At 33.5% G+C, this 15,661-nt stretch overlaps 2 protein-coding genes across 6 annotated transcripts in view; one reads left to right on the forward strand and one right to left on the reverse strand.

Annotated features, from left to right (window-relative positions):
• The window catches only part of dsd (attractin-like protein dsd), a 71,300-nt gene extending 63,454 nt beyond the window's left edge, over positions 1 to 7,846 (reverse strand). For 2 of the 4 annotated variants that reach the window (XM_068347301.1, XM_068347298.1), the window contains exon 1: positions 7,576 to 7,846. In XM_068347301.1, coding sequence (XP_068203402.1) covers positions 7,576 to 7,808 — 233 coding nt within the window. In that variant the 5' untranslated portion in view covers positions 7,809 to 7,846. The remainder of the gene's footprint in view (positions 1 to 7,575) is intronic. The other 2 variants (XM_068347300.1, XM_068347299.1) reach the window with 1 other exon arrangement.
• Kap-alpha3 (karyopherin alpha3) overlaps positions 1,645 to 15,661 on the forward strand; it is a 53,287-nt gene continuing 39,270 nt past the window's right edge. The window contains exon 1 of one of the 2 annotated variants that reach the window (XM_068347303.1): positions 1,645 to 1,710. Coding sequence is in view for 1 of the 2 variants with exons in the window: in XM_068347302.1 (XP_068203403.1) it covers positions 13,839 to 13,910 (72 nt within the window). In the remaining variant the exon portion in view is untranslated. Of the gene's footprint in view, positions 1,711 to 13,743; positions 13,911 to 15,661 lie in introns of those variants that run through there. The other variant, XM_068347302.1, reaches the window with a different exon arrangement.

A 15,661-nucleotide genomic window follows, 5' to 3' on the forward strand; every position in this document is an offset into this window, starting at 1 on the left:
ACATTTTGCAGTATATTTCTTTTAAATTGCTCTAACAGCCTTAATTTTCATCATAGAGAGGTTAGGTTGGTCTCATTCTTTTGAAAAATGCCTGAAGTTTCTCAAAAAAAATTATCAAAAATATGCAAAAAAATAATGTAAATAGCATTTTTATGCAAGGACGTACCCGTACGTCGATGGGGGTAAAGGGATGGGTTTTGTGAAACGTACCAGTACGTCCTTTGGGGGTAAAAGAGTTAACATGTATTAAATGGTGTGGATTTTCATACACTAAAATATGAACTAAGTTTGAAGTCTCTGTGACAACGATGTCCAAACTTATGGCTGATTACATATAGACGTTTTGCTTGTCCGTGACCTTGACCTTTGACCTTCCTAAATGTAATAATTTCCAGCTCTTTACAAAAGTTTAAAATCCCTGCAAGTTTCATTACTTTACAATCAAAATTGTGGCCGTATAGTTGATGACCAGAATTTGACCTTTTGCTTAACCTTGACCTTCGACTTTAACATGTATTAATTGACCTGGATTTTCATAGACTCGAATATGAACCAAGTTTGAAGTCTCTATAACAATGATGTCCAAACTTATGCCTCATTACGTGAATTGGACATTTTGCTTGACCTTGACCTTTGACCCTGACCTTCCAAAATTTAATCATTTCCAGTTTTTTACTTAGCAGTTAATCCCACTAGTATCATTACGCTATGATTAAAATTGTGGCCAGAAAGCTATCCACAAACAAACAAACACAAAGACACAAACAAGGGCAAAAAACATAACCTCCTTTCAACTTCGCTGGCGGAGGTAATTGCCAGGTAAGTGAATAATTATATGTAATTATATTTAATAAATGATAAGAGATTATGACTGATGGAATTAATTTTAATAGGACATAAAAATCTAGTTAAAATTACCTAGCATATAGCACCTCCACTTATCTAAGGTAGAAGAGACTCCTTAGCGATGGTAAGCTGCTCTTCTAGGACACTCCAAAATCAAACCATTGTTCTCTAGTCTTGGGTGGTGCCATAGCCCCTGTACTATGGTCTTCCACTGTCTTGGAGTAGAGTTCTCTTACTTGAGGGTACACTTGAGCTTACTATTGTCTTATTTCTCTTCCTATTTTTTAAGTTTTTATACTTTATATATATATATATATATATATGAAGGATTTATTGTGATGTTACTGTTCTTAAAATATTTTAATTCAATTGTTCATTACTTCTCATGTAGTTGAAATACTTTCCTCACTGGGCTATTTTTCCTGTTGGAGCCCTTGGGATTTAAGCATCCTTTTTTTTATCAGCTAGAGTTGTAACTTAGTTATAATATTAATAATAATAATAATAATAATAATAATAATAACAATAATAATAAAAGGACAAGCCAGAGAATTTCATGAAGGACAAGGGACATATATTCCCTTAGAAAATTTATAAAAGCAGAACAATAAACAAATTGTGTACATATGATTTTAGAATTTACTAACTTTCTTATTTTCATGTAATTGCCCTATTACTTTATGGTCCTTGGAAACCATGTTGTTTTTCCTAAAGTGGTTGTTTGCGTTTTTGTAATCAACTGAAATCTTTAAAAAAAAAGTTTACTTGGGTTGTGATCAGATCTACAACAGGTTTCAGTGGTTCTTCAAGTGTGTGTGTATGTCTGTGAGTCCTGATTGGATTTAACCTCATCTCTGTTATTTGGTAAGAGAATTTTCTAATTTATATTGCTATTTGCTCAGAATAGGTTTGACTGACTTTATAACAATTCTGTAAAACTGTTTTGGTTTGTTATTTGTTTAGACTAATCTTATCAACTCTCTCATTCCATACAAATGAAACTCGTGTGAGTTAAGGGTCATAACTGACCCGATATTTGGTAAGAGATTTCTCTATTTTATATTGCTATATGGTCAGGATAAATATGACTGTGACTTTATTACAAATTTGTATAAAACTTTTATAACAATTCAGTAAAACTGTTCGTTCGTTATTTGTTTTAAGTAATCTTAACTCAATCACTCCACTCAAACGAAACTCATTAAGTTGAAAGTTATAACTGTCCCTTGACAGGTACAATTAATTGGCTATACCACGCCCTTGTACAAACATTGGCTGTTTTTTTTAAATCAGGCTTACGGTAATTCCTTAATAATTATTCTGTGGCTTGTGATAAAACTAGGCATTTAGTAGAGCTCTCTTGTTTGAGGATACACTCAGGCACACAATCCACTATCTTACTTCGCTTTCCTCTTGTGTTTTGAAGTTTCCTTTTATAGTTTATACATGAAAGATTTAACCCTTTTACCCCCAAAGGACGTACTGGTACGTTTCACAAAACTCATCCCTTTACCCCCATGGACGTACCGGTACGTTCTTGCAAAAAACTGCTATTTAAATTTTTTTTGCATATTTTTTATAATTTTTTAAGAAACTTCAGGCATTTTCCAAGAGAATGAGACCAACCTGACCTCTCTATGACGAAAAATAAGGCTGTTAGAGCAATTCAAAAAAAAAATATACTGCAAAATGTGCTTGAAAAAAATTAACCCCTGGGGGTTAAGGGTTGGAAATTTCCAAATAGCCTGGGGGTAAAAGGGTTAATAATTATTCTGTGGCTTGTGATAAAACTTGACATAGAGTAGAGCTCTCTTGCACACTCTTCTAATTTCACTGCCTCCTTTTTTTTATAATTTATACATGACAGATTTTTGTTAGTTTTTAAAATCTTTTATTTTGTCTATTACTTCTCTCGTAGTTTATTTAATTCCTTCCTTCACTAGGCTAATTTTCCCTGTTGTAGCCCTTGGTCTTATAGCATCCTACTTTTCCCGCTAGGGCTGCAGCTTAGCTAGTAACAACAATAATATCAAGTTTCTCTATGATTCCTGGCACGCTAAGTAAAGTTCTGTAGGGAGATTTAGGGAATAAGACCCCCAGTCTGAAAAAGCACAGAAACCTCGGTCAAATTAAGGTTAAGAAAAGTTGAATCTACAAATACCAGTGTGAAACCTTTGATTGTGTGCCAGCAATTATAGATATTGAAATCTTTCTTGCCTTCTTCCCTGACCTAATGGGACGTACTGTAGTGTCATTGCTCGTCAAAGAAGGGAGCTTTGCCTACCGCAACTCAGTCGACCTAATACAGTTTTCCCAGTTATCGTATATAAAAGAATCTCCTAACAGCACATGGATAAAGATATACAAGGCCTATACTGTATAACTTATTTGCTTTTCCTGACTGCTAAACCAAGGTTTCCACAAATGCCATTATAATCAGACAATTGACGTATAATAAGCAGGTGTATATAAGAATTTAAACCCAACCAGGAGATTCATAAAATATTAAAATATCAGGTATACAAAAAAAAAAAACCCTTTATATAAAAGAAAATGCGTAAAATATTCAAATATTTTTCCCAGCGATTGGGTATTGTATAATCTGATAGTTCATTAAACGCGTTTTTTTCTACCTTTAGCCTATATTCAGACAAGTAATACCCTAGGTGCTCAATTCAATTAAAAATTCCCAATTCCGACAACGCATAATAATTTCCTCTCTTCTATCCCATTAGGACTTTGTCGACATTTATTATTAACATTATTAATTGCTAAGCTACAACCCTAGTTGGAAAAGCAGAATGCTACAAGCCCCGGGGCTCCAACAGGGAAAATAGCCCAGTATGGAAAGGAAACAAGGAAAAATTAATATTCTAAGAATATTAAAATAAATATCTCCTATGTAAACTATAGAAACTTTAACAAAACATGATTAAGAGAAATTAGAATAGTGTGCCCGAGTGTACCCTCAAGCAAGAGAACTCTAACCCAAGATAGTGGAAGACCATGGTACAAAGGCTATGGCACTACCCAAGATAGTGGAAGACCATGGTACAGAGGCTATGGCACTACCCAAGACTAGAGAACAATGGTTTGATTTTGGAGTGTCCTTTGCAATGTCCCTTGTTACTATCGCCTACCTTCACTAATAAAGAGAAACTATAGCTGTCATTTTGAAACATTTCTTTAGGCTTTCCTGTTTGGGAAGGAACTTCCTCTTACGATCAATCCTATTATTATCATTATTATTATGATCTCTTATAAAGGATTGAGAAGGACTTCTCAATCCTCTATATGAGATTATTGCCATGGAGTGTGTAATACCAATTTTAATCATATTTATTATTATTATTATTATTATTACAAGACAAGCTAGGCTATAACACTAGTTGGAAAAGCACGAGGCTATAACCCTAGTTGGAAAAGCAAGAGGCTATAAGCCCCAGGCTCCAACAGGGAAAAATAACCCAGTGAGGAAAGAAAACAAGGAAATAAATAAACTACAAGAGAAAAATAAAGAGTAAAATATTTCAAGAACAGTAACAACATTAAATTAGATCCTTCATATATACACTATTAAAACTTTAAAAAAGCATGAAGAGAAATAAGATAGAATAGTGTGCCCGAGTGTACCCCCAAGCAAGAAAACTCTAATTCAAAACAGTGGAAGGCTATACTACAGAGGCTACGGCATCACCCGAGACTAGAGAACAATGGTTTGATTTTGGAGTGTCCTCCTTCTAGAAGAACTGCTTACCATAGCTAGTCTCTCTTCTAAGTTCACTAAGTTTGAAGTAACCACTGAACAATTACATTGCAGTAGTTAACCGCTTTTCCCTTTGAGGAAACAAAAGGTTTTACCAATGAATGATTTTCGTCAATATATGTCGGAAACGCATTTGTCAAGATATAAAGAAGAGTGAAACATAAACCAAACCATATTTTCACTAGAGAGGCCAACACATCAACATGCCCTAACCTAACCTATAGACAATTAGTTTAAGATTATGAAGATTTGCCTTTAAACCATATTTTCACAAAGGAAGCCAACACATCGATAAAACCTTACCTAAAAGACAATTGTTTATAAGGAAACTTATTCCAAGAGTCGGACACATTGATTGTAGTCACCCAGCCTAGGTTGGTAAAAATAAGGTGCCCGAGGTTAGGAGGGAAATTTTAAGTTAGATGGGAAATTTTAGGGAAGGTGGGAAATTTTTGGGAAGGTGAAAAATATTAGGTTAGGAAAGAAATTTTTGGTTAGGTGAGAAATTATTAAGCTTGTTGGGAAATTTTAGGTTAGGTGAGAAATTTTTGGTCGGTGGGAAATTTTGGGTTAGGTGAGAAATATTAGGTCAAGTGAGAAATTTAAGGTTAGGTGGGAAATTTTACGAAGTTGTATAACTGTGTTGGTTTCCCTTGTGATGTGTGGTTTTTCAGACGTACCCATTCAAGCTTCTATCGACCTAACTCGGAAAATATCGGCTTCTGACAATTAACGAAAGAAAACCAATATAAACTCCTAAAAAAGAACCAGAAATACGTTAATTTTCTCTCCAAAAGAATTATTGATTACTTATGCGAATTCAACTCATTGCCTACAGCAGGCCTGCCCGTAAAATAATATCTCGTATTTGAGCTATGGTAGCCTACAACTGCAAAAACCTTGAGGTATTAATTTCCAATATGTATAGTAGACCAGCCTTAGATGTCAAACCTTAATGTGACCTACGGTAGGCTACTCTACCATTTACAGGATGGCCTACCGTAGACCTTAACCTACGGTAACATAAAACAGTAATACAGTAGTCTACTATTGTCCCTATCTTAGGGTATTATTATGCAATATTTGTAGATTAGCCTTAGATGTTAAACCTTAATTTGACCTGCGGTAGGCTATTCTATCATTTACAGGATGGCCTACCGAAGGCCTTAACCTACGGTACAGTAAAACAGTAATACGATAGTCTTCTACCATTCATATCTTAAGGTATTAATTTGCAATATTTTTAGCAGACCAGCCTTAGATGTTAAACCTTAATTTGACCTACGGTAGACTATTCTATCATTTACAGGATGGTCTACCGTAGACTTTGCCTTCGGTGCCGCAAAACAGTAATACGATAGTCTTCTCCTGTTCAAATCTTAAGGTATTAATTTGCAATATGTATAGCAGACCAGGCTTGGATGTTAAACCTTAATTTGACCTACGGTAGGCTATTCTACCATTTAGAGGATGACCTACCGAAGGCCTTACCCTTCGGTACCGTAAAACAGTAATACGATAGTCTCCTCCTGTTCATATCTCAAGGTATTAATTTGCAATATTTTTAGCAGACCAGCTTTGGATGTTAAACCTTAATTTGACCTACGGTAGACTATTCTATCATTTAGAGAGAGGCCTACCGAAGGCCTTAACCTTCGGTACCGTAAAACAGCAATACGATAGTCTTCTACCGTTCATATCTTAAGGTATTAATTTGCAATATTTTTAGCAGACCAGCCTTAGATGTTAAACCTTAATTTGACCTACGGTAGACTATTCTATCATTTACAGGATGGCCTACCGAAGGCCTTAATCTACGGTACCGTAAAACAGTAATACAACAGACTTCTCCTGTTCATATCTTAAGGTATTAATTTGCAATATTTTTAGCAGACCAGCCTTAGGTGTTAAACCTTAATTTGACCTACGGTAGACTATTCTATCATTTACAGGATGGCCTACCGAAGGCCTTAATCTACGGTACCGTAAAACAGTAATACAACAGACTTCTCCTGTTCATATCTTAAGGTATTAATTTGCAATATTTTTAGCAGACCAGCCTTAGATGTTAAACCTTAATTTGACCTACGGTAGACTATTCTATCATTTACAGGATGGCCTACCGAAGGCCTTAATCTACGGTACCGTAAAACAGTAATACAACAGACTTCTCCTGTTCATATCTTAAGGTATTAATTTGCAATATTTTTAGCAGACCAGCCTTAGGTGTTAAACCTTAATTTGACCTACGGTAGGCTACTCTACCACTTACAGGATAGCCTACCGTAGACCTTAATCTACGGTACCGTAAAACAATAGTTCTTGCAAACATGCTTTTATAGGTTAACGTATTTTTGGGATTCATTAAATTCTAATTAAGGAGTACTTATACAAGTCTTAATAGGATGTTTTTACGTCCTAGGGGCCGTCTATTATAGGATTTTAGGCCTAGGGGATAGGAAAAAGCCTAATAATTCAAGATAATTTTGTCTGACGAACCATGAGTAGATTTCGGCCCACTCACCCACTCATAAGGATTACAGATAGGAGTCATAGGATGTTTTTACGTCCTAGGGGCCGTCTCGTATAGGATTTTAGGACTAAGAGATAGGAAAAAGCCTAATAATTTAAGATAATTTCGTCTGGCGAACCATGAGTGGTTTTCGGCCCACTCACCCACTCATAAGGATTACAGATAGGAGTCATAGGATATTTTTACGGCCTAGGAACCGTCTCGTATAGGATTTTGGTCCTACGGGATAGGAAAAAGCCTAATAATTTAAGGTAATTTCGTCTGACGAACCATGAGTAGATTTCGGCCCTTACTCATTAATTCTCGACATACGCTATCCGGCTTAGTGTTAATATAATGAATATAGTAACCAAAATATGAAATTGGTTTGAAAGGAGCATAAAATCTCGAGAAAAGTAGGATAAATAGGCGTGGATTTGCTTATATTTACCTGAGTCTTCCTTCACACCACTGACAGAGAGGACCCTTCCATCCTTGGTCACAATGACATTTGTTGTTTTCTACGCATCTCCCGTGGTCACACTGCAACGTGCACTCTTCCTGTCCCTCACAACACACTAACGCACAATTTAATAATATTAAAACTACGACTAAGCCCTTCGGGACGTGAAATTTCCTCAAAAACTTCGATTTGAACAAGAATTTTTGGAGATCCGCAGCCATCTTGGATCTGCCATTTCCGCAACTGGTGACGTCACGGACCTCTGGTGACGTCACACGCAAAACATTGTCAGTAAACCTGTCAAGGTTGATATGTTATTAATAGTTTTATATTAATAAATGTAATGCATCTGATGTAATCATAAAATTACGGTGGATAAAGAGGCATATTTAATGCGTGAAATAAATCTCTCGTTATATATTCCCTCTGCCATTTCCGCAATTGGTGACGTCACAGAGCTCTCGTGACGTCACACGCAAAACATTGTCTGTAACTGGACCTGTCAAGGTTGATCGGTTATTAATCATTTTTGATTAATAGAAGTAATGCGTCTGACGTAATCATGAAATTACGGGGAATACAGACGCAGATTTAATGCCCAGATTTAATAACTTGCTTAAATCCCTTCTTGGCTATTTCTTTCAACGAGTTAATGATAGTTGGGAAACGCCTTTTTTCAACAAGGGTGTAATTGCTCAAGCCTGCAATTGCTTTAACCGTGGAAATCAACATCAGTGCAACTTGTTTAAACATTCCTTAAGATAAATTTTCCCCTTTTCATTTCCGGGTGTATGGATTTTCCTTTTTTAAAATCGGGAAAAGTTGATCTTTGTCCGGGTAGCTTTCTATTCGCGTTAACCAGGTTAGAGAAAGTTATATCACAAGGCGTACATTATTTCGGGTTGAGCTATTGTTTCACTGTGCAGTACGTGAGAATCAATTGTATTTTATGTGATATTCTACATAAATATGACTAATATGTTAGCTTTATTATGTAGAAATTAATAAATATACAGAAGTTACAAAGATAACACAAAGAAACTTGGTGCTTTTAATTAAAACTCTCGAGGAATGCAAATTTCACTGTGCAGTACATAAAAATCAATTGTATTTTATGTGATATTCCACATAAATATGACTAATATGTTAGCTTTATTATGTAGAAATTAATAAATATACAGAAGTTAACAAAGACAACGATAAGAAACTTGGTTTTCCTAATTAAAACTCTCGAGGAATGCAAAGTACATGCATATTGCAAGCTCTACATCACACCGGAAACAGCAATATCTCAAACATGTTTAAATGTTTCGCAGACTGGGTAGCCTTGCCACAAATACTTCCATTTGGGTTACGCGGTGGCTGACCTAAATCTACATTTCTTCTCTGGTCTACCTGGATTAAACTTGTCCTTGCATTGTTGCTATTATTCCCCTGTTCTCATAATCATCTTGCTGAGTGGGGGAAAACCACCCTTCCTTTGTCTTGTCCAATGTGAAAACGTATCTTGTCAGTTATGCCTTGCCACCACAGGGTACATAACTGTTTTGTGTGCGTACATGCGTACATGTAAGTCTATACCTAGGCCTCTATACCTCAATGATATATGGGTGATTTTAAATTCAAGGGTAGGCCTCTGTGACTCCTGGTGTGTAGAACTTAATTCTGATTATCAGAAAGTCTTTAGGCATGCGGTTGTAAGACTCTATGCCATTTTATTGACTAGCTAACACTAATGTCCATTCATGATTGGGTCAACTGGCTGGGATTAAACCACGGCCCTTGCAAACCTTGGACCAGGTCCCTTTTAATGTGAACCTTTAGATTTATAGTGTTAAATTATTTCTAGGAAGATTAAGAAGATAAAGAAAGTTTAAGAAGTCATTATAGCTATAGAAATAAATGTATATAAGCATTCATCTATACAGTATATCTACTGCTAGATTCTTTACACACACACACACACACACACACACACACACACACACATATATATATATATATATATATATATATATATATATATATATATATATACATATATATATGTATATATATATACATATATATATATATGTATATATATATATATATGTATATATATATATGTATATATATATATGTATATATATATATATGTATATATATATATATATATATATATATATATATATATATATACATACATACATACATACATACATACATATATATATATATATATATATATATATATATATATATATATATATATATATATATATATATATATATACATACATACATACACACACATATATATATATATATATATGTATATAATATATATGTGTATATATATCATACTTGGTTGTTCTTGTATAAATGCAAGGGTGAATATAATAATTATATTAGTATATTTTTTGGTATACCACGAAAGTATATGAGAGACATTTGATTGTAGGAATCGCATTTTACTATAGTATTAGTATACGCAACCCGAAAAAAATGACACTGTCTATACAAGCTTGCCGACCAGGGTTCGATTCCCGGCCAGAGCCAAGCTCTTGTCTTTGTGTGATTTCGCCTGGGGCTCTGATCCCGAGGTCGTTAAGAGAATCCAGACATTAATGTATCAAAAATATATGGCTTATTTGAATATTTAGATATATGTGCACACACACACATGCAACCCCAGATCTAATTTTCACATTGCTACTAATCTTAAAATATCTTATATGAATTATTCGTTACTTCTCGTGTAGTTTATTTATTTCCTTATGTCTTTTCCTCACTGGGCTATTTTTATTTGTTGGAGCCTTTAGGCTTGTAGCATCTTACTTTTCCAGTTAGGGTTGTAGCTTAGCTAGTAATAATATTAATAAATAGAGGGGCACTCAGTAGAGCACAAACCTCCGCCACGGCAGCTTATTTCTAGACCTTGACCTTGACCTTTGACCTTTGACCTTAACATGTTTTAATTGGCGTGGATTTTCATACACTCAAATATGAACCAAGTTTGAAGTCTCTGCGACAACGATGAACAAACTTATAGCTGATTACGTGAACTGGACATTTTGCTTGCCCTTTGACCTTGACCTTCCAAAATTTAATAAGTTCCAGCTTTTTACATGACAATTAATCCCTCCAAGTTTCATTACTCTTCGGTTAAAATTGTGGCTAAGAAGCTGTTATCAAACAAACACACACAAGCAGGGGGTAAAACATAACCTCCTTACAACTTCGTAGGCGTAGGTAATAATAATTCGAGGTCAAGTTTTGCTAACTTTATAAAAAAACAACTGACCCTTTTCATAGAATATTTTCACTAGATCGTCCACATAATCATATTAACAATAGTTACTTAAATCTACCCACCTCGCCACCTTTCTCCAATATTTACATTCTTATCGAGTTATCCTGCAATATCAAAACATTTATCTTACTCTGAAGCTTTCACTTCTATGTTTATTCATACTAGTATTCTGATATGCTGACTTACAGCCTTTAGAGAAATTAGGATGTCAGATTTTTACGTTTTACTACTAATAGGATAGTATTATTATTATTATTATTATTATTATTATTATTATTATCGTTATTGTTATTGTTATTGTTATTGTTATTGTTATCATTATTATTATTATTATTATTATTATTATTATTATTATTATTATTATTATTATTATTTTTAATATCATTATTACAATTATAACTATTATAACGATTATTATTATTATTATTGTTATTGATATTATTATTATTATCATTATCTCCCCTATATAATATGGAGTAAGGGCATTACCATATATATATATATATATATATATATATATATATATATATATATATATCCACACACACACACACACACACACACACATATATATATATATATATATATATATATATATATATATATATATATATATATATATATATCCTTTTACACTCAGGGGGAGAGGGATTAGTCATACCCCGGTGAGAGGGGGTATAGGCAAAGGGTTGAATCTGCGTGTGTGTACATATCTATCTATATATTCATACGTCATTTTTAACAGGTTGGGTATAATAATAATGAATATTATTATATTACTCATTATTATTGCTTGATTATTATCATTATTATTACTTCATTATTATCTATTTTAAGTTTTTCCTTTCATGTATTCTTATTTTATTTTTTTAGTTCAAAGCTGTAACCTTAACGAATTCAAGCATGAAGTAAATAACAAATTGAAAAATGCGAAGGACAAAGGATTTCACTATTAAGATAAAGAAAAAGTTTTCTCTTGGGTAAATTTCACGTTAATTAAAGCTATATCCTAGACAGTGATAGAGATATTGGTAAACAAATATACAACATCATTAAAGAAAATCTGCCATTTCTCAACACTAGGTCTAAATTTACCAAGTCACATTACACAGTAATGTTAGAAGATTACACATCTTTTGAAATGTGATTGCTCTCATTTTAGTTGTGGTAAGATGAACATAGTATTAAGAAATACAGCAATTTTGATATCAACGTTTTGAAATATCTCTTAAAGATGACCAGCAAATTTCTCTCTCTCTCTCTCTCTCTCTCTCTCTCTCTCTCTCTCTCTCTCTCTCTCTCTCTCTCTCTCTCTCTCTCTCTCTCTCTCTCTCTCTCTCTCTCAATGATTATACGTCTATGATTCTTTGAAGTAATCTGTATAAAGCTTGGATTATTTGATGAGTATACCATACATGCACTAACAAAAGTAAGACATATCTTATTTTGAATTTTTAGTATTCTCTACTATATCAGTGAACGAATAAATTACCCAAATATCTTAAAAGCTACAAAAATAAACAAAATGAAAAATCTAAGGTACAATTTCTCCTAGAACTATCAAAGAATATCTAGGCCTTACGAAAGAAAAATAGAAGACTGTCTCGTCACACTTTTCGTGAGATAAGATCTCCCATTAACATTCAATTAACTTGCACTCGTGGTCTCACTTCCTGTCTGAAGTGGATAGGGCCACCTGCTTTCATTGAATTCTGGTTATATATTGAATTATTAATTAGATACGATGGATTGAGACTAATTTGAAATGAATTTCACTTCTGAAGTGAAGTATTTTCACATGTGTATAAGCTATATCACATAAATCGTGATTTATTTTTCTTAATATATGTATAATTAATGAATATTCAATATATATTTTGTTTTTAATGTTTATTTATAATTTTTTCTGGACTTTAACAATTTCATATAAAATGCACATAGCCTAAACCAATATAGTCTGTGAAATATATCTAATCTATTTACTTTATATCTATTATTTTGGTTATGTCTATTTGCTACATCTCTAATTACCAAAGTATTGACATTGTCAGAAGGAAATATATTTCTTTGAGTATATCTTGAATAATATTTACTAGATGGTATAAATAGCTAAAAATATTTATTAGAGTGATAAAGTAAGGTAAATCAGAAGTTTTATGAATTTTTATTTGACACGAAATCTTTCCCAATATCGATTTAATGACCGAGTGATACGCGATGAATTTGTATTATGATTCTAGAATTATTCTATTAAAGAAATTCATTAAATAGAGAGATATATTTAGTTAAACAAAGTTGAAAATATTAGACAGAGATGAAAAGATGAAAGGTGTTCTTCCATCGTTCTCCAATGGGTATGTAAACCGCTCTGTGATTGGTCAACAGAGTTGTAAACAAATCTATCCAACAGCAAATGTCAAATGGATTCGTTAAAATAAAACGACGTTCTGTTGAAAAACAAGTAGATAAAGAATATATGGGTTAATTTAAGTTTTTATTTTGCCCTTTTTAAGTCAAAATACTTCCCTACGTCTTTATAATTGTAAATTTAATAAAGGACCTTGGCGTGTCTCCGCCAATCGGAGAGCAGTTGACAAACGTGGTAGTGCAGGGTTGCCATTCGTACGATAATTATCGTACATGTACGAATATATTATGTCCGGTACGATGTACGATACATAGCTTAGGAATATATAAATATGTGTATTTAATAAAATAATTTTACTAAAATACCTTGAAATAAGTTATGTTAATCCTTGATAATTATGTTGAAAGTGTACACGATAATTTTGGGTAAAAAACGATAATTTTAAGGTTCATGTACGATAATCCAGTGGAAATAATCTGGTAACCCTGTGGTAGTGTGACGTCACGCGGTGGTGGTGGTGTCTGTCTTCTGCCTTCCACGACACCGGAGTTATTTTAGGTTAAATTCGTTATTCCAGACACAAAAACGATGGAGAAACAGCAAGCCGAGCAATATAAGAACAGAATGGGTGTCTTTAAGAACAAAGGGAAGGACCAGGATGTAAGTGTGGGTGCTTTTTTTCGGGCTTTTTCATCCCGGAGCGATTCAGCTTCGTGTCAGTGGAGGCTAAAGCCCAGATCTTTTTTAACTCGTATTTGCTCTAATTTCATTAAAATCATTAATATTTTGACCTCTATGTAATCAAATGACTATCAGGAAGTTTGACCTTTGACCTGTCCTCTCGGGGAGTACGTTAAGTCGCCATAAATAGGGTTTTCCTCGAGTATTTTGACGTTAGTTTTAGGGTTGGGCAATCTGTTTGTTTACGGGAAAATGTATCAATTAAAATACATTAGCTAGATTGTATGAGTAGCAAAGACTTTATTTAGGCTTATAGTTAACACGGGACCATAATTTGATAACTCGGAGCTTTTCAGCATCACCTGGACCTACGTAGTCATAGTAGGCTAGGTTTATGTTATCCTGGTAGGCTAGGCTAGGCCAGGTTACGTCAGGTCACCAATAAATCATATTTCATTTTGTTAATTTTTGCTCGCATTAAAGAGAGCCAATTATTTACTCGATTTTATCGTAAAATAACTTCCAGTTAATCAGAAGTTCTATAAACATTTATTTTGGTTATAAAGTCTTTATGTCGATTTCACCACAGGGCGATACATGATGGATTTGTATCGTTATTATATAGTAAATATATAGTTTAGGACATGGCTGTATCTCCAAGTTGAAAATTTAATTTTTCTATAATTGCCTTTTACGCTTCTTTTTTCTTTGAGTAATATCAATAATTGGGTGTTAGAGCGGAATTGAGATTTTTATTTGATGATGAAAAATGGAAAACTAAAAATTTAGGAATATGTGCTAGCCTAACCTAACCTAGGCCATCATTTCCTTGCCTACCTATGCCCTTATTTCTTAGTCTACCGATATGCTACCTTCCTTCGCAATCTACAAACTAACCTAGGAGGCGATATTTCCAATGATCACGTAACTATGAAGGGTTGAAAAATTTCTATGAAAAAAGTTAACTTTGTATTACCCTAATTTTTTGAACTGAGAAATACCAAAGTGGCATTATTATAATAACGAAATCTAGATTGTGTCATGGTTATGACAATTATGGTAAAAATATCCCAAGCTAGCCTAACCTTTAGGCCAAGGCTGCAACGAAATTGAGTGTTCAAAAATTTCAAGCTTTGTTATGACTTTGAACCCATTTAGTTTAGCTTGGAGGTATATTAGATTAGGCTAGGCTAGTTGATTTGTTGGCCAATTATTCATCTTGTGTGCTAAACTAATAGCCGATTCTGTTAAAGTTTTTCTTATTCTGGTGACGGGTTTATTTTGTCATAGATTTATAAGGCAAAGTTCATTTTCTTTGAATCATTTTGTTTCATTATTATTTTTTTTTTGTTGTACGTAATGTGATTGTTAGCCTATATTAAGCAAAGACCAGACTAGTTATTTGATTTGAAGGCAAAGTTTCTGTAGGCTACAAAAATTTATTTCCAGATAAAGGAATTAGTTTTATAACAGCATTATCTTACGTTTCATATTTTTTAGACAAAGGTTTAAGGTGTCGGTTTTACGTTCAGACGTCAGCAAATACTCATCATAACGTTAGCCTTGTAAATATAACTCCCTCCCCAGTAAACATCTTAAAACTCAAAAGCTGAGATGACTTGATCTACTGTACATACTAATGCAAGGCTAGCAGTTTACCGCTGTACTAACGAGGAGACTTTTTTCTTATGTCGTACCGTGTATCTAGCAGTTGTGAAAATTATTTTAGT

Source organism: Palaemon carinicauda, chromosome 23 (assembly GCF_036898095.1).
Source record: "Palaemon carinicauda isolate YSFRI2023 chromosome 23, ASM3689809v2, whole genome shotgun sequence".
NCBI lineage: Eukaryota > Metazoa > Arthropoda > Malacostraca > Decapoda > Palaemonidae > Palaemon > Palaemon carinicauda.